A 26989-nucleotide genomic window follows, 5' to 3' on the forward strand; every position below is an offset into this window, starting at 1 on the left:
TCTCTTTCGAACAATCAATCTTCCTGGCTCCTGGTCTCTGTGGGCGCGCTTGTTTAAGGGCTGCCAGTTGGGCGGGGGTGTACTTCATGCTTGTTTTAAATTGGGCCTCCCGGTGGCTGGCTGCTGACCTGCCTGTTCTGAATCAGCGGTGAAAACCAGCCAACAGCTCAAACAGAGAACCACATGACATAGGAACATAGCAACTGATAAAGTAATAACTGCTGGATGATGAAATAACTGGTAAAAATGTAATAAAAATGTCTCTCTAAATGGGTTGAAAATGAAACCTGTTAATGTAATAATTTACAGGAATCCCAATAACATTACATCACTAGTACATTGACTGGTGATTATTACTTCATCCGCGGTGATTTTTAGTTGATGATGTAATAATAATATTGACTAATAATTCATAATGATAATTACGAATAACGAATAACATTCTTCTTATTCTTAAAAGTTCTTAGTTGCAACTATGATAATAATAATAATGGATAATGTTATGATGTGATAGTTATTACACTATCAGTTGCTACAAGGAGAGGCAACATGTAAATTTGGCATGAATTCTTGGAAAGGGTAAAGTTATAGGGTTTCTAACTATGATAAGCTAAATCCAACTACATTCAGCAGCAGTGATGCTCTCTTCTTACTCCATCTGTCATGCTTAGGTGTGAGTTTGTTTTGCTGCTGCTGCCGGCTATTTATGTGCTTGATTGCAGCAGTACACTCCTTTACTGGTGTTAGCCCGTCACATGACTGGGAGGGTACCAGGTGCCCATCCTGTTTTCCAGCTGTTTGGTGTCTGGCTGCAGGTCTCTCACTCCGCTCTCTCTGATTGGTGTGCAGGCTGGGCGGAGCTCCAAGAGACAGCTGTTCCTGCTGCCGGGTGGGATCGAGAGGCACCTGAAAATCAAGACCTGCTCTGTGAGTCACACACACACACACACACACACACACACACACACACACACACACACATCCAGTGAAATTCTATTGTATTGATTCACAAGGGAAAGCAGCATACATGCTCAGTACACAGGGCCAGGAACAGTTGTGGCCAAATCTGGTGCACACTAATGATTCACATCTTGGACAGAGCTAGCTTCTGATTGGTGGAGCTGACTGCAGGCTCTTGGCTTGGTCCCACCATGCTACCAGTGTGACAGGAACACAGGAACAGTAGAATGACTGTGAAAACAGTAGGAGAGGCAGTGAAAGAACTGGTTTCAAGCTGCTCTTTAGGAACGAAAAACAGAGGCTGCATCTGTGGCTCCACATGATGATGCTGAACGGATGTGTTTGTTTCAGGTGGCGCTGGATGCCATCGAGGAGCTTTGCTATGAGATGGACCTGCACAGGGTGGAGGCCATGGATGAATACGCCATCTTTGTGGTCACACACAGAGGTGAGAAGGATCTTGTCCTGTCACACTGAAGAACTAAAATGCAGACAGTCTTAAATGAGTAACTGCTAAACTCTGTGTCTCTGTGTGTGTTTGTGTGTCTGTGTAGGTCAGAACGTGCGTCCGCTGAACAAGCGGGAGTACATCCTGGACATCGCCACCGAGGCGGAGCCAGTGGACGCCAACTACAGTCTGTGGTTCAGGAGAGTCATCTGGAGTCTGGCTCTCAAGCTGGACAACGAGCTCTATGTCACCATGCACTATAACCAGGTAGGACCCAGATGGAGGGATCTACATTTCTGTCTCTCTCTCTCTCACTCACTCACTGTCTCCGTCTCTCTGCCCCAGGTGTTGCCAGACTACCTAAAGGCCTTGCTGAGTGTGGTTCCTCAGGGTAAGCCCAGTGAACAGCATCTGCAGCAGGTCGCCAGGCTGGCCGCCCTACAGCACCGTGCCAAGGACACCCTCTACCTGCCCACCCTGTAAGTAAACACACACAAATACACATATTACATATGGCATTTGCTGGATATTTGCTTTTATCCATCCATATTTCAGCGCCGTGATTGGTTACATTTGAACCCTAACTCAAACTGCACACAAACCCATACAAACACATATAGTCACGCACAATCTGAGCACACACATGCATATATGCACACTCGTGTAGGACAAGCTGCACACGCATACTTACATACGCAAAAATATGCAAACACACTGCCACATGTTTATACCGTAAACACAAGCAAGCATGCACATGTATAATATATTAATGTCGCCTCTGAGTGTATGCCTGCCTTTTTCCGTGTATGTGTGTGTGTGTGTGTTTAAAGCCATGAGGTGCAGGAGTGTGTCCCCCCTCAGTTCTACAGCAAACAGGGTTCCCAGCACTGGCTGAATATGACGACTCAGCACATGCAGCAGGTGCAGCCCCTCAACCCGTACCAGGCCCGCGCACAGTTCCTAGGTAAGACCTCAGCTCTGTGTGTGTGTGTGTGTGTGTGTGAAACTGACTCACAGAATGAATGTATAGCAGTAGCTGTCATAGAGGTCCTTCATTATTCATCAATCCTGCAGGAGTAATGCAACAGCCACTTGCTCATTCTTTCTCAAATGTGGTATAGTAAGCATATTGAAACATGTGCCTCTACAACAACGGCCAAATTTGAATCCAAACAATTCTTCTTGGGTGTTAGTGATTTGGACTTCTCCGAAAGTTGTGTTGGAAAGTAACTGAAGATGCATGCAGTCCCAAGCCGCACTGACTCGCTTGTCGTAAAAGTAACAGCTTGTTTTCCAGAATGTGCTGGCAGATTAGAGCTGACCCATCATGTGTTTTCGCTCAGGTCTCGTCAGTGCCTTCCCCATGTTCGGCTCCTCCTTCTTCTACATCCAGAGTTCGAGCTCCGCCTCCGTCCAAGCCCCGTGCATCCTGTCTGTCAATCAGAACGGACTGCACTTCCTCAACAAGGATACTCATGTATGCACACACACACACACACACACACACACACACACACACACACACACACACATATGCACTCGTACACACATCCAGTCTGACACATCTAGTCTGTGACCATAAGGTTGCCAGTTCAAATCCCTGGACCGGCTGGGAAAATGTGAGTGGGGAAATTTCAAAACAAAGCCTTTGTCTCCATCTGCTGGTGATACTGTCCACTGTCTGCTCCTGTACATCCATGTTGTTTATATTACAAAACACACACAAAAGGAAATTAGATGAGAATCTTAAAACTTTTGTGTGTGTGTGTGTGTGATTAGGAGGCCATGGTGCGTTTCCCTCTGAAGGAGGTGCAGTCGACTCGTACCCAGAGACCCACCTCAGGCTCCAGCTACCCCTATGTGGAGATCATGATAGGAGACCTGCTCACCCAGCGCATCATACAGCTGCAGCTGGAGCAGGTCTGTATGTGTGTGTGTGTGTGTGTGAGTGTGTGAGAGAGAGAGAGAGAGAGAGAGAGAGAGAGAGAGAGATAAAACAAAGGTAATTAGCACTTACAATATGAAACATGTCATTTGTCTATGTGCATTTTGATCCAATGCTTTATCTTAGTTATGCCATGTTATTTGTGTGTGTGTGTGTGTGTGTGTGAGAGAGAGAGAGAGAGAGAAAGAGAGAGAGAGAAAGAGAGAGAGATAAAACAAAGGTAATTAGCACTTACAATATGAAACATGTCATTTGTCTATGTGCATTTTGATCCAATGCTTTATCTTAGTTATGCCATGTTATTTGTGTGTGTGTGTGTGTGTGTGTGTGTGTGTCCAGGGTCTGGAGCTGTGCCGGGTCATTGCCATGCACATGGAGAACCTGCTGTCAGTCAGAGAGAAGAGACTCACCTTGCCACCGAGCGAAATCACCCTGCTATAGCACACACACACACACACACGCACACAAAATCCATCTTCATGCCTCATAAATATTTTGTATCTACCTCTATTTCAAAAATAGAATATTTTTGATATAGACTTTAATTGCAATAATGTTTCTATAAGTGATGGATGTACGGCATTATGGAAGTGAAAACTGAAGTGTAGAGTTTTATACCGACCTCATTAACATAGTAGAGCAGGGTGTATAGAGTTCACCCGTCTATCAGTCTTATAAATAACACTGACATGTACAGGATGGTACAGTAGGATCACAGTATATCCAGTAAGTCAGTATATACGCCCATATTCTCCCACACACACACACACACACACACTACTGAGTGAAATGCATGCAAGTGTCTTTAATGCAATGTGAGGACTAGACACTTGATACAGATCTAACTCATTCTCGTTTTTAGTTAGAAGTTTGTATCCAGAACTCTGTACATCCTGCTCTGCCTTGGCCTTGTACTCTTTAGCATCTAAACCTATTCGCCAGTGTTTCTTGAACTATGAGCTGAAGCCCATAATGGGTCATGGTTCTCTTTGCGGTGGGTCCCCATTTCAAAAGAGTAGTATGATTTGATTAGCCTCGGTCCCGGGGCGATATCGAATTAAAATAGTTTTGGTCCTGCTTTTGAAAACGGTTCAGAACCTCTGCAGTAGATTGTTGCCAAAATGTGTCTCCCCTAAAAAATGTTTCCCTGGTGGTGTGTCCTCATTTTGTCCTTATGTGTTGTTGTTTTGTCAAGGACATTATTAGGAATTAGTGCTTAAAAATGTCAAGTAAACTAATGTATAGCCTGGATTCCTTGCAGAATCAATGGATGCTTGTGGTTTTAAGTTATAAGACCTAATTGATTAGGAGGCAGCTATTACTTTTGGGAACCTACTTTCATTCTTTGGAATACCTAGGGATGTTTTTAAAATGTTGCTTTACTGTTTGAAAGCCAGCAATAGGAAAACAAGCCACAAAATTGAAATGATTTTCTTATTTTGTTCCCTGCCGTGAAATCAAGGCGAAGACACGCCAGGGGAAACGCATTTTTATGGCAAACAAATTTTGGCACAACATGGACTCACAGGCCACATCACTGAATACTTTGCACTGACTGAGATGATGATGATCAGATTGTAATGAAATGTATTTTTGTTTGCAAATATTGTACACAGCGAATGTACTTGAATAATATTGTACATTAAGAAATATTATGACTATGAATAATAAAAGTTTGTAATATAAATCTATTCAGTTTTGTGAATTGATGACTGAAAGAGCCTAATTATAAATTCCTGTCTATTATTGGCTGGCCAACTTGTCAGTTATCTTTATAGCAGCCCGGCTTCAAACTCTGACGATATTTAATTTCACATACGGGGTGCGCCGATTTATAAGAGTTTACGTTATCCTACGTTACGTTGGAAACTCCGACCATGCGGGCGCGTCCCGTGCCACAAATCCAACATCGCATTCCACAGCGCTGGGCCGTGTGGGCGTTTCTGCATAATTGCTCGCAGATTTCTTCGCCCTTATTGGACGACACAAGCGGGGTTCGCGTGAACCGGGGGGTTGTGGTCAGACCCACGACCTAAACAGCACCAGGAGAGAGAGGGAGGAGAGCCGCAGCCCCGCAGCAGCAGCAGCAGCAGCAGCAGCGTCGCAGCCTGCCAGCCCCGCTTTCAGCCTGCATGGGCTAGTTGGTTAGCTAGCTTAGCATCGTCCGACCGCACCGCTTCTCCTGCCGCCGAGGAATTCACCGTTCCCAGGCTCGGCTGTGTTTCCTCCCCTGTTTCCCCCCCTCCCCTCGGCCGGCTTCAAGATGATGAAGTTCAGGTTTCGTCGGCAGGGCACCGACCCGCAGAGAGAGAAGATAAAACAGGAGCTGTTCGCCTTCAACAAGGTAAAGTAACGGGACGGAGGGGGGGTTCCTCCTCTGCTGCTCCCCGAAACTAAACCCAGCCGTGTTTTTTCGAAGGGGAACACATCTGAAGTCGAGCACTCTTGCAGCATTTCCCCCGCTGCTGCTCTCTGTTTCTGTTTCTATCCTACAAACACAGAATTACAGATTGCGAAGCTGATGGATTTTAGCGCAGGGCTGGCTGACTGACGGTGCAGGAGGAACTGATGCCGTCTGGCGGTTAATTGTCTTAATTGTGTTCACGGCGTGTTAATTGGTTTTCATCCAAACGGGGCCTGCGTCCAAACTAAACAACAACCGCCGGAACTTACTCCAGACTCAGCACTGCTGTAATTCAGCATCAACAACTGATTATGGGAGTGTTAGGGATTACCAGGCTAGAGATTACCTAGATTACTTTAAGTGGTGTTGTAGCAGTTCAGCTTCATGTGAGTGTGACCCATATTGCATATATTGATCAAGATGGCACTCAGTACGTGATTCAGCTGCAGAGTCAGAGGGACAATTTTCACTATCATTTTCACCTCACAGGTTTAGACTAGTGCCAACAGAAACTAGATACTTTGTATAGACTTGCAGGTCTTTCCTAGCTGTAGTGTAGGTGCTGAGAGCCCAGACCTCTCTTGGTTTCTGTTTTGGAGGATCTGGGGTATGAAAGCATTTCTATTGAGTGTCAGGTTTCATGCTGCTCAACTTTGGCTCCACATCAACATGGAAATAAACCAACCCATGTAAATCTGTAGCTTTCTATGCACATCTCAGAAAGCTGAGTTAACATTCCCGGACGGCATTTCCCATAGATCTATTTAGGAGTTCCTGGCATGAACAAATTTGAGATCCGCTTTCAGAGAGCTGCGTGTTGTCACCTTGACCACTGTTGCTAAACTGGTGGGGGGGCCTAAAAGTAGGCTGCAGCACCCATTTGTCAGGAATAAGGAATGTATTGATAGTTGTGCATATCATATAACAATTGCAGATAATCTTATGGTCAGGCTGCAGCTCAGTTGACAAGGTCTAAGATGATATACAGCGCAAAGCAAAACCAGCTGAGCACCAGTGGCCTTCAACTGTGGTCAGGTGAGGCTGCTGTGTCTGCACACTGTGTCACTCAGAAAGTAGAGCAGAGGGTCCAGAGAGCAGGAGCCCCAAACAGTTTGGTGCTGAAAGCCAAAATTGAACATGAGCAGTGGGTGGCATGACAAAATATGATCCCAGTTGACGGGATTATGTAGAAATGCATGCATAAACTATATCATAGGGTTTATACAGTCAAGATACTTATTTTCTTATATTTTGAAGGGGGGGTTCCCCTTTTGGCAGGAGACAAGAATGGCACAGCAACAGCAGTGGTGTGTAGGTGGTGACACGCATAATAATGATAATAATAACTTTATATAGCCTAGTGCTTATCAAAACAGTTACAAAGTGCTTGACAGGAATAAAAAAAAAAAAGTAATAATAGTAGGAGGGAAGGATACATGACAAAGTAATATACATAATAGAAAAACAAGTTAAGTAGAAGCATGTCTAAAGTGTGTTTATAAGAGAGATGTATGTTTATCCACTGTCACACTGTGTTCAGGTGGGCTGAATGATGTAGCATGTTCAAAGTCCATGGACTGTCCATATCGCTGTGACAGCCACACACACACACACACACACACACACACACACACACACACACAGTTTGGCACCAGCTGCCTCAACTGTCAAAGAGGTGGTCTCTCAACAGGAGTGTGTGTGTTGCTTTGATGTGGCTTTGTTTGTCTGTCTATGTGTGTGTGTGTGTGTGTGTGTGTGTGTGTGTGTGAGAGACAGACAAATGCTTTAGGGCTAAAACAGTTATGGTTGTGTTCTACATGGCTAAATGTCTCATTCCTAGATTTTGTTTTTTGGTCTCAGTCCCCAGTTGGGGGTTCCTGGCCACTAAAGTTTAAGACCCCCCTGACCTCCTTAAAGCAGGTTCGGGTCTCTCTCTGCTCTCGTTTCTTTTCTTCTCCCCCTGTAGCCCTAACTGCTTTCCCAGCTGTCTCTCCCTCTTCTCCTAACATGGGCAGGAGGAAAGCTGTGAATTTATGTTAATCCCATTTAACAAGGCCTGCAGAGCGCTGCAATAAAGCAATGCTGCTTCCATCACCGCTTTTTAAGAACTTTACTCTAACTTTATTAAGGGAGTCCTCCCTTTTAGACGCCTCGCTGACTATACAGTCTGACGCGCGTGCACACACACACACACACGCACACACGCACGCACGCACGCACGCACGCACACACGCACGCACACACACTCAAACACATTGTAGAAGGATGTATTTTAAGGGAAGAGAAAAATAATCTTAGTGTTTTCTTTGTATCTCCACTTCTTTCTTCTGTCTGTCTCTTTATCTCTATTTCCGTCTCTCTCTCTCCACCTCTCTCTATCTCTCTATCTCTCTGTCTCTGTCTCAGACTGTGGAGCATGGATTCCCCCACCAGCCCAGTGCTTTGGCCTTTGACCCCAAGCTGCAGCTCATGGCCATCGGCACAAAGTCAGGAGCCATCAAAATGTATCCTTTATTATCATTCTCTCTCTCTCTCTCTCTCTTTCTCTCTCTGTCTCCTTCTCTCTCTCCTCACAAGCTCCAATATGCTGTGTTTCCTAAAACCCAGCGAGAGTTACTCCATGAAGCATCTGCAGGTCAGGAAAATAGATAATGCATCCCAAAATCCACCGGCCCCTTTTCCAAGTTTACCAGCCGTCTGTGATTTTCAGGAGAGGAAAGCTGTAGAACAACCTCTGAGCGGCGGCTGGTAGACTTGTCTTGCAGTGATGTATGTGTGTGTGTGTGTGTGCGTCTTTGAAGTGCAGCTCTGTTTATCTCCACGTCACATCAGCTCTGCAGTGCAGTTACAGCGCCGTCTTCCTCTCGCTTTGTAGGAAACAGAAGTCAGAGTTTCTCCTCTAATTGTTTTCTACCTGTGATGTTTTGTTTTAATGCCCATTTTTGTTGTGATCCTATTTGTGGTTGTAGCACGAGAAACTACTTTCATTACTTTTATTCTGATTTTATTGTGATTTCTCCACACTAGGCCCATACTTGTTTGTGCTTTTTGAGGGAAATTGAGCTAAGTTGAAATGTTCTGTGACATTCTCTTAAGCAGCAGTGTTGGCTTCCTCGCTGTAGCGCCTCCCCCACTGCTTTATAAATGTTGAGAAGATACTGATCAGTTCTGTCTGCAGCAGTGCTGTTTATATAACATCAGTTCAGTAGGGCAGTGCAGCGCTGCGTGCGCCGTCTGCACCACAGAGCTGTCGTTCCCGTTCAAACTGGCATCCTCGCACGGCACTTATGGATGACATACGCCGTTTGCCGGAGCCTTTTCATCCTTAGTGCCCCCAAAGTACCATGAGTGCATGCGTTTTTAGCCTGCTCCCAGTGGGAATCTAACCTCCAGGCCCGGCAGCGGCGGTGCCAGGCTCCGTCCGCCGAGCAGCACAGGATGAGCTGGAAGGTTCAGTAGAGCTGTAATGGAAATGAGTATTGGTTTGGCGCGTGAGACGCATCTGGCTCAGCGCTCCAGTTGTGTCGAAAGTTCCACCTTTTTTGAGTCGCATGACACAACTCCCACTTCCATGAATGACACTTTATTGATCCCTGTGGGGAAATTCTCTTTTTTCCTCCTCCACAGGGAGGTCAGAGGTCAGGGTCAGCGACAGGGCAGCAGGTCTGGAGCTGGTAGGGGTTCAGTGTCTTGCTCAGAGACAGCAGGATGGACAGTTTGGATGCTTGCCGACAGTCCCGTGCTCTGCTGCTGTTGGGAGGTGATGTTGGTTTACTTGGATGTTTGGATTTCATCATGGTTAATGGATGAAGCAGGTGAGTTTCAGCTCAGTCCCTCCTCATCCTCACAAAAGGATGTGTTATATTTTGCGTGTTTGTTTGTGCTTCCAATTGTGAGTGTGTGTATAGTATGTGCTGCAATGCAAGAAGATTTATACATGCAGATATTATCAAATTTGTCAGTGTTTGCAGTGTATGTTCACTGCAGTCGTGTGGTTATTTGGTCTGCTGTGTGTGAAGGAAGGCTCACTGTGTGTGGGTGGGTGTGTGTGTGTTCTGCTGATGCAGTGACTGGAGAATCAGCTCTTTGAGTGTGAGAGAGAGACTGGTAGTACCAGGCACTTGCTCCACGGAGGGAGACGGAGGAGGGGAGAGGTGGAGACACACACACACACACACACACACACACACACACACACACACACACACACACACACCCACACACACGCGCACACGCACGCACGCACAGGCGATGAGGGCCAGCGAGTGTGAAAGACATGAAGGAGGATGGAAAAAACTCAGTGTTTTGCTCCAAAATTAGATATCCACCATTTGAAAAAAAGCGACACCTACAAAACGACACTCTGACAAAATGACTGATACCACAAAACAAAAATTTCAGAAATATCACGGAATTTATAGAGGTGTGCTCCAGATAGGGAAGGCCAGGGAATTGGGTAAATTCTCTGGGGAAGTCAGGGAATACAAGGGAATTTTACAAATGGGTCGCTTGACAGGAAAATACCAGACTGTCTTTTACAACTCGCTTGACTCATTTATTGCATTAGATGGTGGTTTTCATCTGTTTTTCTCCACAGCGAGCCCAGCTGTAGTAGAAACCAGGCTGTTGATCCGTTCAATAAAAAATAACATTAACTAAGGCAGAACAGTTTTAGGTCATGGAGGCTCTCTGACATTATGAAAATTCATAGAAAAAGTCATGGAATTTTACCCTGATTTAAGGGATAGGTGGTAACACCATGCTTGGGCTGACACTTTTGCCAGCTAGATCCATAATTCTTTAATATACGTTTTGGAAATGAAGTCATCAGTTACACATGATAGACTTAATTTTCAGTGTACATTAAGTGTGTGTGTTTGTTTGTGTCCATGATCCCTGATAAACCTGCAGATTCAGTGACTCAGGTCTGACCTAGGGGTGCCTCCCTACATACCTGCTGGTCACACACACACACACACACACACACACACACACATTTCCAGCCAGTAGTGCCAGGGATGTGTGGTTCTCCCCACCAGAGATTAGACCACTCGCACACACTGACGCCCGGCCAGAGTGGCGGTGTGTGTTTGTGTGTGTGTGTTTGTGTGTGTGTTCAGGGGCAGCAGCAGTTCAGGAGTTGAGGGAGAGGAGTAAAAAGAGAGTGTTGAAGTTGAACGTTTGGTAGAGCAGATGTAGAGTTTATTGACCCAATTACAAAGATGCAGTGGAAAATGGCAAAATCCTTGGTACTTTTTTGTTTAAACTTCTGTTCTCTCTCTCTCTCTTGGCACGATTTCTCCTTCTCCCTCTCAAGTCGACATGCTCTCCCTCTCAGCCTCTTTCGCTTGTTCTCTCCCTTTTCTCTCTCTCCTTTCTCTCTCTGTTTATGAAGACAGAGTCATATTACGCCCAGAGAGTTTCTGCCTCGACCACAGACTGGGGCTCGGCAAGGGGAAGGGGACAATGTGGTGTGGAGTTTTGTGTGTGTGTGTGTGTGTGTGTGTGTGTGTGTGTGTGTTGAGAGCATGTGTGGGGGCGGTGGGGTGATCTGGGGGAGTCAGGCTCCCGTCGTGGAATGCATGTTGCGCTGCCCTGGGTTAACCCTCCCTCTGTCTGTGTGTGTGTGTGTGTGTGTGTGTGTGTGTGTGCGTGTGCGTGTGCGTGCAGATTGGGTGAGTAAGAGCTTTGTTGCTGAGTCTAGTCTTAATAAAGGCAGCTTTTGAATTGGTTTCCAGGACGACCAGTGCAGTGGCTTGGGATGAGAGCTGCTCGCAGACCGGAGGGGTTTTAAAAGTCTACAGCTCAGCATGTCGGGCATCTGCTTTTGTTTGGTCAAACTGTATGAAAAGTTCACAAAATGCTGCTTGCATACCTGTTTGTAACACACACACACACACACGTCTGACATCAGCACAATGCACTTATCATTTACATATATCCTTTGTTTGGTAAAACAACTTTATTTAGGTGCCATTACATGCTGAGTCACACTGGAACTTTGCGACCGCGAAGCTCTAGTATCGTCCATTCGGCAGGCAGAGGACGAGCTAATATTTGCACACACACAAACAAACACGGTGGTGCTTTGATCTGTGTGTGTGTGTGTGTGTTCAGTTGTCAGCTCTCCCTCTCCGTCTGTCTGACATCCTGTTGGTCACACACCACACTGTGTGGTCACCCTGCCTTGCGTCGATTCATCGGATCGTATCTCTCAATATGTCACACATGCTGAAATGTATGTGTGCAGCTCGGCTTTGAAAATGCACCAGACAATCCGAAAATGAAAAGCTTTAGATTACTTGTATTTACTTTTTTCAAGTTTTCTAATACAATAAGGTCCATTGTGCATGATGCATAGTCTGCGGTTAACATTGGTGTGTTCCACATATTTAGAGTAGACTCACTTAGAAAAAATTACAACCATCTTTGGCAGAGTGGGGCATAAACTCTAACGCTAGTCACCAGCCAATTGCCAGACAATTTTGGCCGTGACTGGTAAGTTCAACTACTCCCAGTCGTCGTTGAAAGATCCTCTTCTAGTCTTGATAAAATGGTTAGATGCCGGACAGTTTTGGAATCACTGTGGCCAGTAAAGGAAAGAAAAGCTCATTGATGTTGTAGGATTGCATTTTCCCCGTTTTTAGAGAAACTCATAGCACAGCGGGAATTGATCTTGTGAAATTCTGGGGAAATCTCTGCTTCTGCAGAATAACAAGCTGAACTGCTGGATGTGTGATGCATGCACCGAGCAAGTGAGTCATGACAGTCTGGGCAAGTGGTGAATCGAATGGTGAATTGTGAATGAATAGAGATTCTAAGGTTGGGGAGGGTCGTTTTCATTCATGGTTCTCACTTATTGTTTCATTATGTGTGTGTTGTGAAGCCCTTTGTGACTGTAGCTGTGATTAAGGGCTGTACAGATACACTTGACCTGAATCTGAGGGTATTTGTGTATCTGTGTGTATTTGTTTATCTCCTGAATCCTTTATAGTTTGTTGGGTCGGGTTGTTCTGGTCAGTACAGTAGTCCCTGGTCTACGGCCCAGTGTTAAGCCAGGTCATAGTGTGTGGGGGGGCTCCCTGGCAGGTAACCATCAATCATTTGGACTCACTTTTCTATTCTAAACACCCAGTTGGTTGGTAAAATGGTAAGAGTGGCTGGTGAATTTGAGATGTGTGTGTATGTGTGTGGCCTGAAACGTGAGTTTTATGATTGAAGGAAAGAAAAAAAACAAAACGCTGTGAGGCAACAGAGGGAATATGGCTAACGCTGCAGTGAGGATACTGAAAAACACATCACAGTGTTTTTGTATTGTAGAGTTGGAAAAACACCAAACTGTAGATTTATTGAGCCAATTAAGCACCATGTTACTGACCCAGCCAACTCTTAAATCAGAGGACAAAGGTGCCAAGGAAAGCATGGATGCTGATTTTTGACCCAATTCTTCAATTTTTGTAGGATGGTTTAATTGGGGAAAATTCTTGTCTTTTTTTTTTTTCTTTTTTCTTGTCCAAAAACAAAAACTCTCACTTGAGTTATTTCCTAAGTTCCTTCTCAGGTCACACAATGACTTGCAAAGTTGACTGGGGACAGCTGCGTTTACTTAATGTGTTGGGTTAGGGTTAGAAATCTAAAAGGAATCTCACAGTGTTTTTCCACCCATAAAGTGAATATTTTTCTCTAGTTTTGTGGTGAAGGCAATTGGGCCTTATTTGTTTGTTTGGTAGTGTACTTTTTTTTTTTACCCAACATAACTCTCATTCATTTGTAACTTCAGATACCGCTCTCCCTGCCTTCTCCCCAACCGTTCCCAGCTTTTGTTTTGTACCAAGTCACATCAATTAGTTTTGATGTTCTACTGTGTAGCCTGCGGTTTGCATTGCATCAGTCTAATTGGTGGAGACAGTTCTTGGCATGGTTGAAGAAATGTAAAATTTCCACCCATAAAGTGAATATTTTTCTGTCATTTCTGTTGAAGACAATTGACAGGCATCTTATTGTCAGGTAGCGATGTGCTAAAGGATGTTTCTAGTGTTGTAGAGTCTTGAAATTTCTTTTTCAGTCAGTCTGATAAAAGCCAGCTGACGATCCAGACTCTGATTCACCCTCTATTGCTCCTCCCTCTCTTCTCCTCTTCCTCTCCTTGCTTTCGTTCTGACCTTTTCCCAACCTTCTGCCCCCCCCCCCCTTCTTTCTCTCTCTTCTCCGCCACACGCCGCCTCCTCGCCGCTCTCACTTTTTCTTACTTTCTCTCACACACTCGCTATCTCTCCCTCTCTATCCACCTTTGGTCCTTTACTCTCTGTTAGCCGTCGGCTCTCTTTCTCGCCCCGCTCCTGTCTCTCTCTGTCTCTCCTCACCTCTTTCTTTCTCTCCACCCCCTCCCCCTTCCGTCTCTCTCTTTTCCTATCTGTCACTCGGTCCCCTCGCTATCAGTCGTTCCTCATTGATATTCCGGGGAGACCTCGGGACCTTTAAATTCCTCTCACTCTTCCTCTCTGTCTCTGGCTCACCCTCTTCACCCTCCTCTTTCCCTCAGCCCTCGGTCCATGCCAGCTTCCTCCTCAGGGCGCCTACACACACTCATGGATGAACGGACACACACACACACACACACACACACACACACACACACACACACACACACACACACACACTAGCCCACTCGGCAACAAGTTGTCTGTCTGCAGGGGTGAAGGGTGTGTGGTCTTAATGAGCTGGGCAGAGTGGATGGGCTGTTGAATGGGAGAGTAGAGGAACAAAACAGAGTAGGGAAGTGGTGCAGGAGTTGAATTTTGGTATCAGGAGAGTACAAAAACGCAAGAAAATGTTAGCTCTCTTGGCAAATCCATTGAAGTTGTATGTCCAAAAAAACCTCAATGAAAAATCACATCCTTGAAAGGCTGACTGAGTAGGCATGAGGGACAGTAAAAATTAGGGAATAGGTCGAGAGAAAACGAAGCGAATGAGGGAGAGATGACGAGGTAACAAGTGAAAACTAGCTCAGCGCTAGTTACATGCTTGCCAGCTGTGAGTGTCTTGGCAAGTTAATAATAAAATCAAATCTCCAATACTAGCTCAGAACAATAACTTAACAATTACTGCTAATGGCAACGCCTACTATGGTAACGTTACATACTCAACAAAGGATTAAGCCCATTTAGAAGGAACAGGGCCAACAAACGATACGCGAAACCTAAATTAGACGATCTGAATGTTGTAAAATTACATGAATTACCTCATCAGGAAACCAGAGAACTTGAAATAAATCTTTTACTAGCAAGCGAAACACTTCCACAAACAAGTTGAACTATAGAGAAATGTGAAATGGAAAAGGCACTGAAGGACGAGCAGTAACTTATGTGCCACAGGCATTTCAGACATGCAGAGTTCAACAAGGACCTAATGAAAATCCTACAGTCTCTAACTGATATCGGCATATGTTGATGCTTAAAAAGAGCAGCGGCAATTAGAGTGAAGAGGAGTAGGAAGAAGAATGAAAGGGAGACTTCAGGATAGAACAAGGGAGGTAAGGCGATAAGAGTCAATTGATTAACGGGAAGAAAAAAAAGATGGCGGCTTTTTTAACTTGGTCGTATTTTGTTGCTGAGAGTCAAGTATGCCCACTTCCTCAAGTGTGACTCCACCAGCGACCGGGAGAGCACGGCCTGAATGAGTACGAAAGAAAGGGGGAGTGTGGGAGGGAGAGAGGGACCGGTGGAGGGGGAGGATGCAAATGGAAGAGATTGTTTCTCTAGTGGGTGGGCGGAGTTGTTTGGCTTGTCTTGTCATAGACTGCCATTTGCCAGACGTCTGACGAGTTTGTGTGTGTGTGTGTGTGTGTGTGTGTGCGTGTTTGTTTGTGTCTGGGGAGGAGGGAGAGCTAGAGAAAAAGAACACAAGGGACAATGACTCAAAAGTTTAAACGTTAAAGTCATAACTTCACTTTACTCTTCTTGCTCTTTTTGTTTTAAACTTCTCCTCTTCTCTGGCCTAGATTGTCTCACTCTCTTTGTGTGTGTGTGTGTGTGGGGTTGTGGTCATCTCTTACATCCATCCTTCGGTCCAGCTATCCATCCTTGCTTCCTGTCCATCCCTATCTTCTGTCGTGTGTGTGTGTGTGTGCGTTAGCGGGCACGCTGGCTGTTGTGTGTGTGTGTGTGTATGTGTGTGTGTCCGCGTGGAGGACAATGCCGTCTGTTTGTCTGTATTCAGACCGTGAAATCGCTTTATCCTCGCTAACGCTCACTCTCCGCATCGCCGGGCAATCACACTGGTGTGTGTGTGTGTGTGTGTGTGTGTGTGTGTGTGTGTGTGTGTGCGAGGAAGAGACAGTGATTCAGTGATTATGAGTTACTGTAGGCCCCCATTGTGTGCGTTTTCAGGGTTCTCTGGTGAGCAATGCAGCGAATCTTTGCACGTTACACACTTTAACATGCGCAGGTTTCCTCGCACAGATCAGCGGCGTAATACCATTGTGTCATTCAACAGGTTGCTCCAAGATTTAAGTCTCCCATGTTGAATTAGAGGCGGGGGGTTGGGCTAATCCGCGTCTCCTGTCTCCCATTCCTCTGGCCTTAAAGTAGCCTATTGTTTCTAAACCGTTTATGATACTAAGGATCACCCTGAATATTTATTTCCAAACCGTATCCACTAAGCCCATATATGCACGCCTCCATGGGTTTGCTGAGTTGATTGACTGTCTCTTTCACTGGTCTTATTGAGTGTCTGTGGTTCGTTTCATACTTTTTTTATTGATGTTTTAATCTGTCTTTCCACACTGTGTTGAGGAGGCCTATGTATTTACTGCTTTGAGTCATTGTTTCCGTGACTGGCGGCCGTTAGCCTCTGTTTTGATGGTTTTATGGCCTCGAGTCTCTCTGTGGCAGTAGTGAGCGTTTGGGTTTTGAAGTCTCTGATGTTCCTGGTAAGGCATCCTGGGAATTTGTGGCTGCTCCTTTTATCTCCGATATATGCGTTTCTTTTTATCTGGGTCTCTTATATCTGATATAAGGCTATTCCCCTTTATTGTGTTTGTGTATGTGGCATGTTTGCACGCACATGTTAGAAAAGGGCATGATTAATCAGTCGTTCAAGTTGTTAGAGGTGTGATTAGAATACATACAAGCAGGGCAACAGCAGTCTCCCATTAGAAATGAATGGGAGTGTTATGTCTAAAAAAAACCCTGGAAAATCACATCCCAGGGTAATGAGAACAGACGTTTAGCTTCAGCTTTCATCTCCTTTTGACTTTTTTGATTATTTAGCCTATTAACTTCCGTCAATCATTTTCCAAGCAATCTGTGCCCAATTCCACCGCTTTGCTCTTCCTTCCATCTCTGCCCAATTTGGTTATTTGATTTCTCCGTGCTGGAATTCAGTTAGTGCTCACCTTTCCTGTTGACGTCTCCATTAGTGCTGCCTGAGTGTGTCAGTATGACTTGGATACAGGTAATAGGATTAATGTTTGGGTGAGAAAAACCTGTAAGAAGTGCTTGATGCTGAGAGCTAGAAAAGTACTTTCAAAAGTAAAAAAAAAAAAAAAAGCAGTGTGAAGCTGTTGCTATAGCTTTCTGTTCCTTTTGCTTTCATGACTGTCCAAATTGAGTTTTGCATCCTTTCCTCCTTTGCCTGTGGTTGCTCATTTGCATAAACTGTTAGCCACCATCTTCGTTGTAAGAAAAAGATCATGTGAATGCTCTGAAAATGACTTTAAATGCCCAGCCCTGATGCTAGTAAACAGGACCCAGGGCTGTTAAGGTCAACATGGACTAGAGGCAAACTGACAAGTCTGTGTGTGCATGTGTGAGTCCAGGTGATTTTATATTTATTTATTTTTAAACCAGGGAGGTCAATATGTGTTCTCATGTAAAGTAACAGCCTGGGAGAGTAGCTACAGGAGGGAGGGTGACACATATTCACACATTAGGCAGCCACCCAGCACCATTGAAGTCTCGCACTGCTGGCCACTGAGCAGCTCCCCTGGAGCTGGGTTTAGTGCTTAACTCAAGAGGACACACACACACACACACTCTCACACACACACACACACAAAGTGAGGCTATAGCAAGAGGGACTCCATCTACAGCTGTCCCCAGCGAGGAAGTGATGACATCACCACCAGGGAATCCCTCCACCAGCTGTCTTCTCTGACATATCCAGGGCTGCAAAGAGTGTGTGTGTCTGTGTGTGTGTGTGTGTGATTGGTGGACCATCTAGCGCAGGGGTGCATTGTTTTGTTTTTTTCTTTCAGGATCTCAATGTTTTTGGACCTGGACACCTGGCTTGAGTTTGTCCTGCCTCTTGATCCGTCCCGCTTTACAAACACAAAACAATATTTTCTCAGATCTCCGCTGCCTGCCAAATACATTTGTTTGGGGTCGCGTGGAATGACAAAGTTTGAAATCGGAGATGGTTGTGGCCTGTTCCCTGTTAGAGGTAGTATGCTTGGTACGGACCAGCCGAGTGTGAAGGTTCAGATTTCGGGTTTAGCCATGGTTACAGAGTGTCCGCAGGTCCTAAATAGTCATTAGAGGTCTTATTCTTTCACCGTGCAGTGACGGGTTTCTTTGCACTGTATGTCCTCTTAGATTAGTACAGAACAGGGATAGTAGTACAATATGCTTCACTAAAGGCAACTGGACTTCATGTTCCTTACCAAATAACTTCCTGCTGTCCCTTTTCTTATACTGGCCATTTAAACTTTCATTAGCTGGAAATAGGCTGGTTTTCTGTCCTTATTTTGGTTTTTAAATTGGTCTTAAATTCAATTCCAGGTAGCATTCAAAAGGTCTTATACTCCTTTATCCTCACTGTGGTTTGAATGAGAACATCGGGGCTCTCATTTCGATTACAAATACAGCACATTTCTTCTTGGCTTGAGTGGGACGGAGACAGAAAAGGAGAAGAGGATGGGAACGGTTTGACTGTTTAAAAGTGCGAGTGGGAATCGAGGTATTATTATTATTATTAAACCTTTATTTAGACAGGTAATCTCATTGAGACACGGGGTCTCATTCACAAGAGAGACCTGGTCGGGCAACAGCAGCAGTACAACACAAAGTTACAGACAGACAGGGCATTCAATACAGAGACAAGATAAAACACAATCATAAAGGTGATAAGTGCAAAAGTGCCAAAGTGGTAGCCAGATTTTAGGACTATGTACAAGAGCAAACCCCCACAGACGCTCTCTCCATATTTCTTAGGTAGAGGGAGAAATGGAGTAAAAGAGAGGCTGTGTAGATCTATTGGTGAGGATGGAGGGAGACAGCAAGAGGATGGGGTGCGAGGAAAGGGAGAGGAGACCAAATCCCTGTCTTTTTTTAATGATGAATGAGCTGTGGAGTAATCGGGACAAGGCTGGAACACACACACACACCGCTGCCGTCCATCTGTTTCTCAGTCCCTCTCGCATCTTTTTAGCACAGCTGTAGAACTCAGATTTTCCCTAAATGCCTCTCACACTTACTTTCTCTCCTTCTCAGTTTTCTTACTCTCGTCTTCCCAGCACAGCAGCAGCAGCTTTTTTCCCTGCCACTTCTCCGTCGTTCTTTTTCTCTCATCTTTCCAACAGCTGTAGAACTGTTCCTCCTCGCGCTTTGTCTTACTTTGCACTTCTCATCTCCTCAACAGTAACAGTTTTTCCTTGCGATTTTGCGGTCTCTCGTTACTACTTAAGTTTACTTCTTAAGTTACAAGGAGAGAAAACTGCTGCTCTCTCTCTCTCGGCCTAATTCTTCACCTTCTCGCGTTTGTTCACTCCTTTTTTTGCTCTGTCTACCTCCGCCTCCCACTTGAGGTGCTTTGGCCCGTGAGTAAATGTGCCTCTCCAACACACACACACATAAAAACGCACACCTCCACCCCCCTCCCACGTCTGAGGCATGTGTTATTGCGGCGAATAAAACCTGCGGACGGGAAGTGACAACACGGAGGAATGCTAGTATAATGCTCCGCCGGGCCTCCGGGGAATCTGCGCGGGGAGGGATGGAGCACTGTGGGATTTGGGGAGGGAGAAGGAATGAGAGGAGGAATGAAGGAGGGAGAAGGCTGGAGGTAGAGAGAGAGGAGGGAGGAGTGCCGGTATATTGCTCAGCTGAGCCTCCTGGGAATGACGGCAGGGCGGGGAGGAGGCAGAAGGAAAGGCTACGAGAGAGAGAAGAGAGGGAGACGATGGGACTTAAAGAGTCGAGAAAGGAGAGGATGGAGGAATGTCTGTATTAAAGCTCCTCTGGACCCTCCCGAGGGGGGGAAAGGGATGGATCAAGGCAGGATGGGAGAGAGGGATGGAGCATAGGAAGGAGGAATAGTGGTATAATCCTCCCTCCAGGTTAGAGGAAGAGACAGAAGTGGAAAGAGAGGGAGAAAGAAAGTGGGCGATGAAGGAATATAGGAAGTATAATTTCCCTCCTAAGTTTCCTGGGTATCGCTGAAGGGAGAAAGGGATAAAGAGAAAAGGAGAGATGCGGATGGAGGTATAACAAAATGGATGAAGAGAGGAAGAGGTAGAGATGGAAGGAATTGCAGTGTAAAACCTCATGGATGAGGAAATTTTGCTCTGTACACACACTGTCACGAACAAACACGAAAACTCCCCAGATTTCCTCCTCTTATTATGCATTTTTAATCCACATGCCTACAGGCTTATGTAAGCTGCGCAGTAAAGTGTGTCGGTAGAATATGTGTGTGTGTATGTGTGTGTATAGCTGCTAGCGGGTATGTGCTAACTCACAGTTTAGCCTAATTTAGCCTAGTCGTCGTGTACATGGCGTCACAGTTCTCGAGTGGGGCCTGTATTTTTATCAGCTCTGCTTCATTTACTGGGCTGACAAACGGATTCTGTAAAGATTGCTGTTCATTACACACACACAAACACACACACACAGCCGTGGTTTTGAGCGTCTGCGTCATCTGGTGTTTGTAATTGCTATGAGCTTGCCTATAGTGTTCTAATTTCTCCTCTGCTATTACACTAAACCAGTGCGTCTCCCCTCTTTTACAACAGAATTACCAGTTTAACTACCTTCGTAGTCTCGCACTCCGTTTGCCTCTCACACTCTATTTCTCTCTCTCTCTCTCTCTCTCTCTCTCTCTCTCTCTCTCTCTCTCTCTCTCTCTCTCTCTCTCTCTCTCTCTCTCTCTCTCTCTCTCTCTCTCGGAAGAATACGTTTTGAAGAAACAAGAAATCTCTTAAAATATTCCTTTCTGCCTGCCGGGGTGTGTTTGTCGTTTTCTGGTTTGTGGTTAATGTGTTGATGATGTTGATGCTGAGGGGGGCTTACTGTCTCGGAGGCCAAGATGCTGCACTCTGTGTGTTTGTGTGTGCATGCAGTGTTCTTCATATGTGTCTTAAGCTTCTGTGATCGGCCCACTTTGAGCCCTTGACCTGCCCAGACACCCAGAAATAACATCTGGCATTTGGTAGACACTCCTATCCAAAGCATCTCGCACTACCATGAATGCATATATATTTAGCATGGGTGGCCCCAGTGGGAATCGAACCTCTAACCCCGGCAGTGTTGGTGCCATGCTCTACCCGTTCAGCTACACTGGGCTGCAACTAGGAGAGATCCTAGGAGAGAGTGAGAGAGAGAGAGAGAGCTGAATGGGGAGGGAGAGAGTGATATTTCAAAAGAAATGGGTAAACAGGCTTAATAGAAGTGTGTATGTGTGTGATATTCTCTGTGCACTGTATTCTTTATAGTGAGTGCTCCTTTTCATACCGCCACGGCACAGTTCGGCAAGATGCAATGACGACAACAAGTCTTTGAAATGCTGCAAAAAGCCTCCAGCAGTCAACAAAGAGAGCATGACACATCTGTGAGACGGCTCCAAAGGGCTAATTGTGTCACTGATTATTGACAGTGGCTACATGCATTTATCATTATAATGTATTAAAGACACCTAGGAACTCGACAGGAGGTACTAGTGAGACAACTGGACAGATTTTTTCCCAGTATAGAAGTAGCTAAGCTCACTTAATCAATGTTAACATTGCCTTGTAGACTGGAATCAAGACCCTGCTGTGCTTGTGTTTGTTTCTGCCATGTGGCCGCTTCTTGTGTATTCGCCACCCATACGCTGCCATGCAAATGGTGCAGAGCAAGTCACTGTTGTGTTGTGCGTTCCTTGACGGGCTCCTCCTCAGCTACGGCGCCCCGGGCGTGGAGTTCACCGGACTGCACAAAGACACCACCGCTGTCACGCAGATGCACTTCCTGCCCGGACAGGTAAGCTCCTCGCCGCTCAGTTTTTCTGCACATACAGATTCTTTATGCCACAACTCATCGTTTCTTTTGCGACGACAGGGCCGCCTGCTGTCGCTGCTGGACGACAACACGATCCACCTGTGGGAGCTGGCGGCCGGGGCGGCCAGAGAAGTGGGCGGGGCTAAGAGAGAGGGCGTGGTCTGTCTCCAGGAAGTGGGCAGCTACAGCCTCCCGGGGAGGCCTGGCATCGAGAGCTGCAGGTACACGACGGCCTGCGCACTCCTTCTTTCACTCCATCCGTCTATTCCTTTATCAGTTTGTATCTTTCTCTCAAGCCACGGCAGATCTGCATGTAACTGCACTCATTTTTACTCCATCTATCCCTCTTATCTGTATGGGAAATCGTGCTTAAACTATCTGTTGGAGAATGACAATGAAAGCCGCCTCTATATCCATTAAGGCTTCAAGTGCTTTATATGCAGTTTTGTTGCTGAACATTGCAATTGCAATAGATGTGGACGCAGCTTTTTCACTGTAATTTTTCATTTGGGAGTAAGATGCTGATGCGCAAGATGTCTGCGTAAAGCACATAATCTAATTTTTTTTTCCCAACATGCATCTTGATTTCTACACCAGGGATTCAGGGATTCCGTCTCAAAATCCCTGATGCAGAAGAAAAATATGTAGTGCTGTAGTAAATACTGTGATTTCCAGTTTTTTTGTTTTCCAGTTTAATTTTTAATTTGCGTGCCCCACTATCTGTTTTCCTTGACCTACTCGCTGTACCCCTAATTCCACCTGCCTGTATTCTCACTCAGTCCGTATCTGTCTGTCATCCTTCTCTCCTTTCCTCCCCAGTGCCACTCGGGTGACCGTCCTCCTCTTGCTGAGGTCATGTGACCTGCTCTGCGTTGGCACAGAGGGTGGGGGCGTGTACTTCCTGGATTTGCCCCGCCTCTCGCTGAAGGACAGCCAGTCGCTGCTCCAGGACCAGGTCACGCAGAGGTGAGAGTGTGTGTCAATGTCCACACTTACAAACGAAATTTTTCAGAGCACCTCAATTGCTGTGTGTACGTATGTGAATGCATGTGTGTGCCATTAGATATCATTGGGCGCTGTTGATGAATCATTGTAGTTGTGGAGATCTACTCTGTACACGCTGAAATATTCAACATATTTTTGATTCAGTCTATAAGCCACTATAAGCCAGCTGACTTTCTTGCACCCTCATTCTTTTTCTCTTTCCCTCCTCTCCGTCTCCCTCGCACAGTATGTGTTCCTTTGAACATTAAACACTCCTGTTTCCTCCACTCACACCTCCAGCTGGGCATGTCAGTAACTCACTCACTCACACACGCGCACACACTCGCACGCACACACAGACAGACAAATATCCCTCCTGACCCTAGCAGCAGTAGGCGGGTCAGGCTCGTGTGGTTCGGGGACCATGAGAACGCTCAGATCTTCTAGACGCTGTTTTGAGAGGGGAGGAGGGAGAGTGAGAAGGATCCAATAAAACCGAAGAATAATATTCCCAGTTCAAAGTCAAATCGAACTGAGTAATACAAGTTTTCCTGAGTTGCGGTGGGTGAGGAACTCTACTACATATGCAGTTAAATGCGTCTTGGTGAATGCATGCTGGTACACATGGTACAGGGACAGTGGAAGCTCATATTTTAGTGGCAGCAGACATTCAGGACACACAATAGACAGTATACATATAGCTCTACATATATTTAAAAAAAAAGCATCCTACCACTATGTGCATTCATGCATTGTGGCATGCAGTAGCTTGCAGCCATGTGTGAGTGTCCAGCAGTGAAGTGGAGCAACATACCATGGGATAGTAGTTTTGACTTTTCATGGAAATGCATGGAATAAATTCTGAGCCTCACATAGCGTGGACATACTGTAGTTCCTCAGGCAAAAGTGACAATGTGCCGTTATCATGGAAATATACACCAGAAAGCTGCATAATGAAATTACATTTTCCGTATGCAATGAAAGTGCATGCTCGAGTAGAATGTAAAACACAAATTTGACACTCGTTACTGCTGGAGACATCTTCAACACTGTATTAGCAAGTTTGTAAACATTGCTTTTTGAAAAAATAATCTTTTAGTGTGGTTTTTATTGCAACTAAAGCAAAACAAATTGTTTTCTGAGTAACCTCTTCCTTTGTGGGAAATGAGATTTAATCATTAGATGTTTAAACATAATTGAATGCCACACGTCTCCAGTGATGTCTTTATAATTATGCAGGTGAAGTAGTACATGCCAGAAAAGTGTATTTTTGTTCCTGGTCTTGCCTTCCTTGCTGCACTCTACTGTCAGCACTGGTAAACTCTGGCAGTGTATCTCAGTGTTCCTGTTGTGTTTCTGTTCTGTTCCACTGTGCGAGTGTCTGACTGGTTGGCCAAACCCCTCATTAACCAGGCTTGTTTAGGGAAGTGGGCGGAATTGAGGCCTAACAAGGGCCCCGATAAGGCTCTGTGTGTGTGTGTGTGTGTAAAGGAGGGGAGATTTTGCACAGTGAGGCTTTGTGCCGGCTGCCAAAATGCGGTGTTCCGGTCGGGGAAGCGTTTGAGCCGAATCTCCAGCACACACACACACACACACACACACACACACACACACACACACACACAGAGGCTCATCACCGGGGCTCTGCAGCAGGATGCCGGATTCCCTAAAAATACTCGTGGACGGAGAGACAGAGACAATGGAATGCTTTGTCGGGAATGTTTCTGCCTCTCTGCTTCCGGAGAGGATCTTCCTCAGTGAGCCCTACCACGCCAGTTACAAGTGTGTGTGTGTGTGTGTGTGTGTGTGTGTGTGTGTGTTGAATTCGAGGCAGGCAGCCTGGCTATCTCTTTTGGGGTCGGTTCTGCCTCATCTGCAGCCAAGTGCCCAGAGAGCCGCGCTGCTCTCTCCAGTCCCTCGTCCTCCTCCTCCTCCATTGGCTTTCTTCCTTTCCTTTCATTCCCTCTGTCCTCCTTCTGTCTCCCTCTTCTCTCCCCTTCCTTCTCCTGTCTTCCTCTCTCCCCTCTTTTCCCCGTCCGTCTCTCCCGCTGTAGGGAATCCTCTGACATCTCGAGGGTGTGTCCTGCTCTACATTCCAGTGCTGCCTCAGAGGAATGTCTAGTTCAGATGGTGCAGCTCCTGCCTGATGATGATGATGATGTTGTTGTTGTTGTTAGAAGAGCAGCCTGCGCCAAACTCCAAAAACTCTAGTTTCAGACTGACAGATGGCCTGTGTTCTGTGTTGATTCATTAGGCATGCATGTTTGAACTCCGGGTTTGGCTTTGGGTTTTGGGAGTTTTTGGTGCATAGATGCTTCTCACTCCCCATGCTCCGCTTCCCAACTGGATTCTCATTATCCATAGATCTTTCCTCCATTTAACAACATTAAAACGTGTCGTCCCTCATAAATTGTGCAGTCCACCTCCATAGCCAATCAGAAACAAATAAATCACCTTGTTTTGAGCTGTAATTGTAGCGCTCCACTTTGGGCCAATCAGTTTAATTTCGAGAATGCTTGAGTGCAGGGGTGAGATGCATCATTTCCCCAAGTTTCATCAAAATCCGATCAGCAGTGTCAGAAAAATTGTGTGTGTGTGATGGACGAACGCACAAAGAAAGGAATGAATGGAAGGAGACTGATAGAGAGACACACACACACATGTGCACTTTTATCCTGGGGGACAATAAAGCGTGGACAGGATTCTCATGTCAAACCTGATTGGATTGGATCATCTTGTTTCTCAACCCTCTGAAGGCTACAGGTGCAGGATGATGGGTAATGTTGGTTTGTTTCAGCCTGCCAGAGGACTACAGATGTGGGAAGTCCCTGGGCCCAGTGGAATCCCTTCAGGAACACCCCCAGCAGCCAGGGAAGATTCTGATTGGCTACAGCCGAGGACTGGTGGTCCTATGGGATCTGAGCGCGCGTCACGCCGACCACCTCTTCCTAGGCAAGCAGGTACCTGGTTAAACAACAAAGTTCAGCGCATATTGATTAACCTCGATGATGAAACCTTCATACTGGCACGATTGTGCCATAATTAGCCAAGAACTTTATGTACTTTATCAGAACTTTATGTAGTTTTATACTGTGTTCTTCTCTTTTGATTGTTAAGTTGCCTTCATGTTGCATCAACATTCACTGGAACGCGTTACAGAAGAGTTGCAGAGAAATAGCCTTGCTTAAAAGGAGAAATGATCTGAAAGAAAACAGCACTTTGTGATCTATAAAGGCTTTATGATTTACATATAGGGTTCCTTATGAATAGAATGAATGTATTGCTTTTATCTTTTTCTTACCCAGTAGGAATAATAAGAGAAGGGCATGTACACAACACTAACGCAAGGGATCAAACAGTGTTGCCAACTCTCTTCTTAGGAAAGTAGCTAGTTCAAAAAGGCGCTAGACTCTAATTTCTTGCATCGGCATCAGCCCTATTGATTTATCGCCAAATGTTTTTGGAGTCAACACATTAATGTTGTTCCCCACGGTCCGAAAAAGTAGCTAGATTTGTGAGATTTTTTTTTATTACTTTTGAGAAATAAATTTGCCAGGGGGATCTTGGAAGTTTTTTACTGAAAAGAAAACCTGAGATTCTGCAGCTATTAGCAGACTTAGTCTCATTGTTGTGTGTGTGTGTGCATATCTGTGCAGAAGATGCAATGCTTTTTGTGTCCTTAAATGTCTTTGTGCTATGTTGAACCTGTGCAATATTATTATGGTGTGTGTCAACCCCCCTGTAGCAGCTGGAGAGCCTGGTGTGGGAACGTTCCGGAAACTCGTTTGTCAGTTCCCATAGCGACGGGGGCTACTCCATGTGGGCTGTTACCAGCGGCAACCCCTACACTCACCAGCCAGTGTCCTCCACCATCCCATACGGTGAGACACACACACACACACACACACACACACACAAACGCAAAACAGTGTTAGTTAGCTAATGTACGACTGGTGGTTGTGTATTTTGAGGCATTCCTTCTGTTTGTTCTTTAT

The 26989-nt window shown here is 45.6% G+C and overlaps 3 protein-coding genes across 3 annotated transcripts in view; 2 read left to right on the forward strand and 1 right to left on the reverse strand.

Moving 5' to 3' along the window:
* myo15aa (myosin XVAa) overlaps positions 1 to 3794 on the forward strand; it is a 43979-nt gene extending 40185 nt beyond the window's left edge. Inside the window, exons 57-64 of the mRNA XM_078284716.1 lie at positions 850 to 927; positions 1312 to 1408; positions 1515 to 1675; positions 1754 to 1887; positions 2239 to 2372; positions 2752 to 2885; positions 3188 to 3328; positions 3693 to 3794. Of these exons, the coding sequence (XP_078140842.1) occupies positions 850 to 927; positions 1312 to 1408; positions 1515 to 1675; positions 1754 to 1887; positions 2239 to 2372; positions 2752 to 2885; positions 3188 to 3328; positions 3693 to 3794 (981 nt within the window). The remainder of the gene's footprint in view (positions 1 to 849; positions 928 to 1311; positions 1409 to 1514; positions 1676 to 1753; positions 1888 to 2238; positions 2373 to 2751; positions 2886 to 3187; positions 3329 to 3692) is intronic.
* A 1822-nt stretch (positions 3795 to 5616) lies between these two features.
* llgl1 (LLGL scribble cell polarity complex component 1) overlaps positions 5617 to 26989 on the forward strand; it is a 35250-nt gene continuing 13877 nt past the window's right edge. Inside the window, exons 1-7 of the mRNA XM_071899900.2 lie at positions 5617 to 5697; positions 8164 to 8261; positions 21911 to 21992; positions 22071 to 22231; positions 22830 to 22976; positions 25792 to 25954; positions 26740 to 26875. Of these exons, the coding sequence (XP_071756001.1) occupies positions 5617 to 5697; positions 8164 to 8261; positions 21911 to 21992; positions 22071 to 22231; positions 22830 to 22976; positions 25792 to 25954; positions 26740 to 26875 (868 nt within the window). The remainder of the gene's footprint in view (positions 5698 to 8163; positions 8262 to 21910; positions 21993 to 22070; positions 22232 to 22829; positions 22977 to 25791; positions 25955 to 26739; positions 26876 to 26989) is intronic.
* The window catches only part of flii (FLII actin remodeling protein), a 53876-nt gene continuing 36965 nt past the window's right edge, over positions 10079 to 26989 (reverse strand). The window contains exon 32 of the transcript XR_013504970.1: positions 10079 to 10105. The gene's annotated coding sequence lies outside the window, so the exon portion shown is untranslated. The remainder of the gene's footprint in view (positions 10106 to 26989) is intronic.

The sequence above is a fragment of the Centroberyx gerrardi genome, chromosome 7 (genome assembly GCF_048128805.1).
Source record: "Centroberyx gerrardi isolate f3 chromosome 7, fCenGer3.hap1.cur.20231027, whole genome shotgun sequence".
NCBI lineage: Eukaryota > Metazoa > Chordata > Actinopteri > Beryciformes > Berycidae > Centroberyx > Centroberyx gerrardi.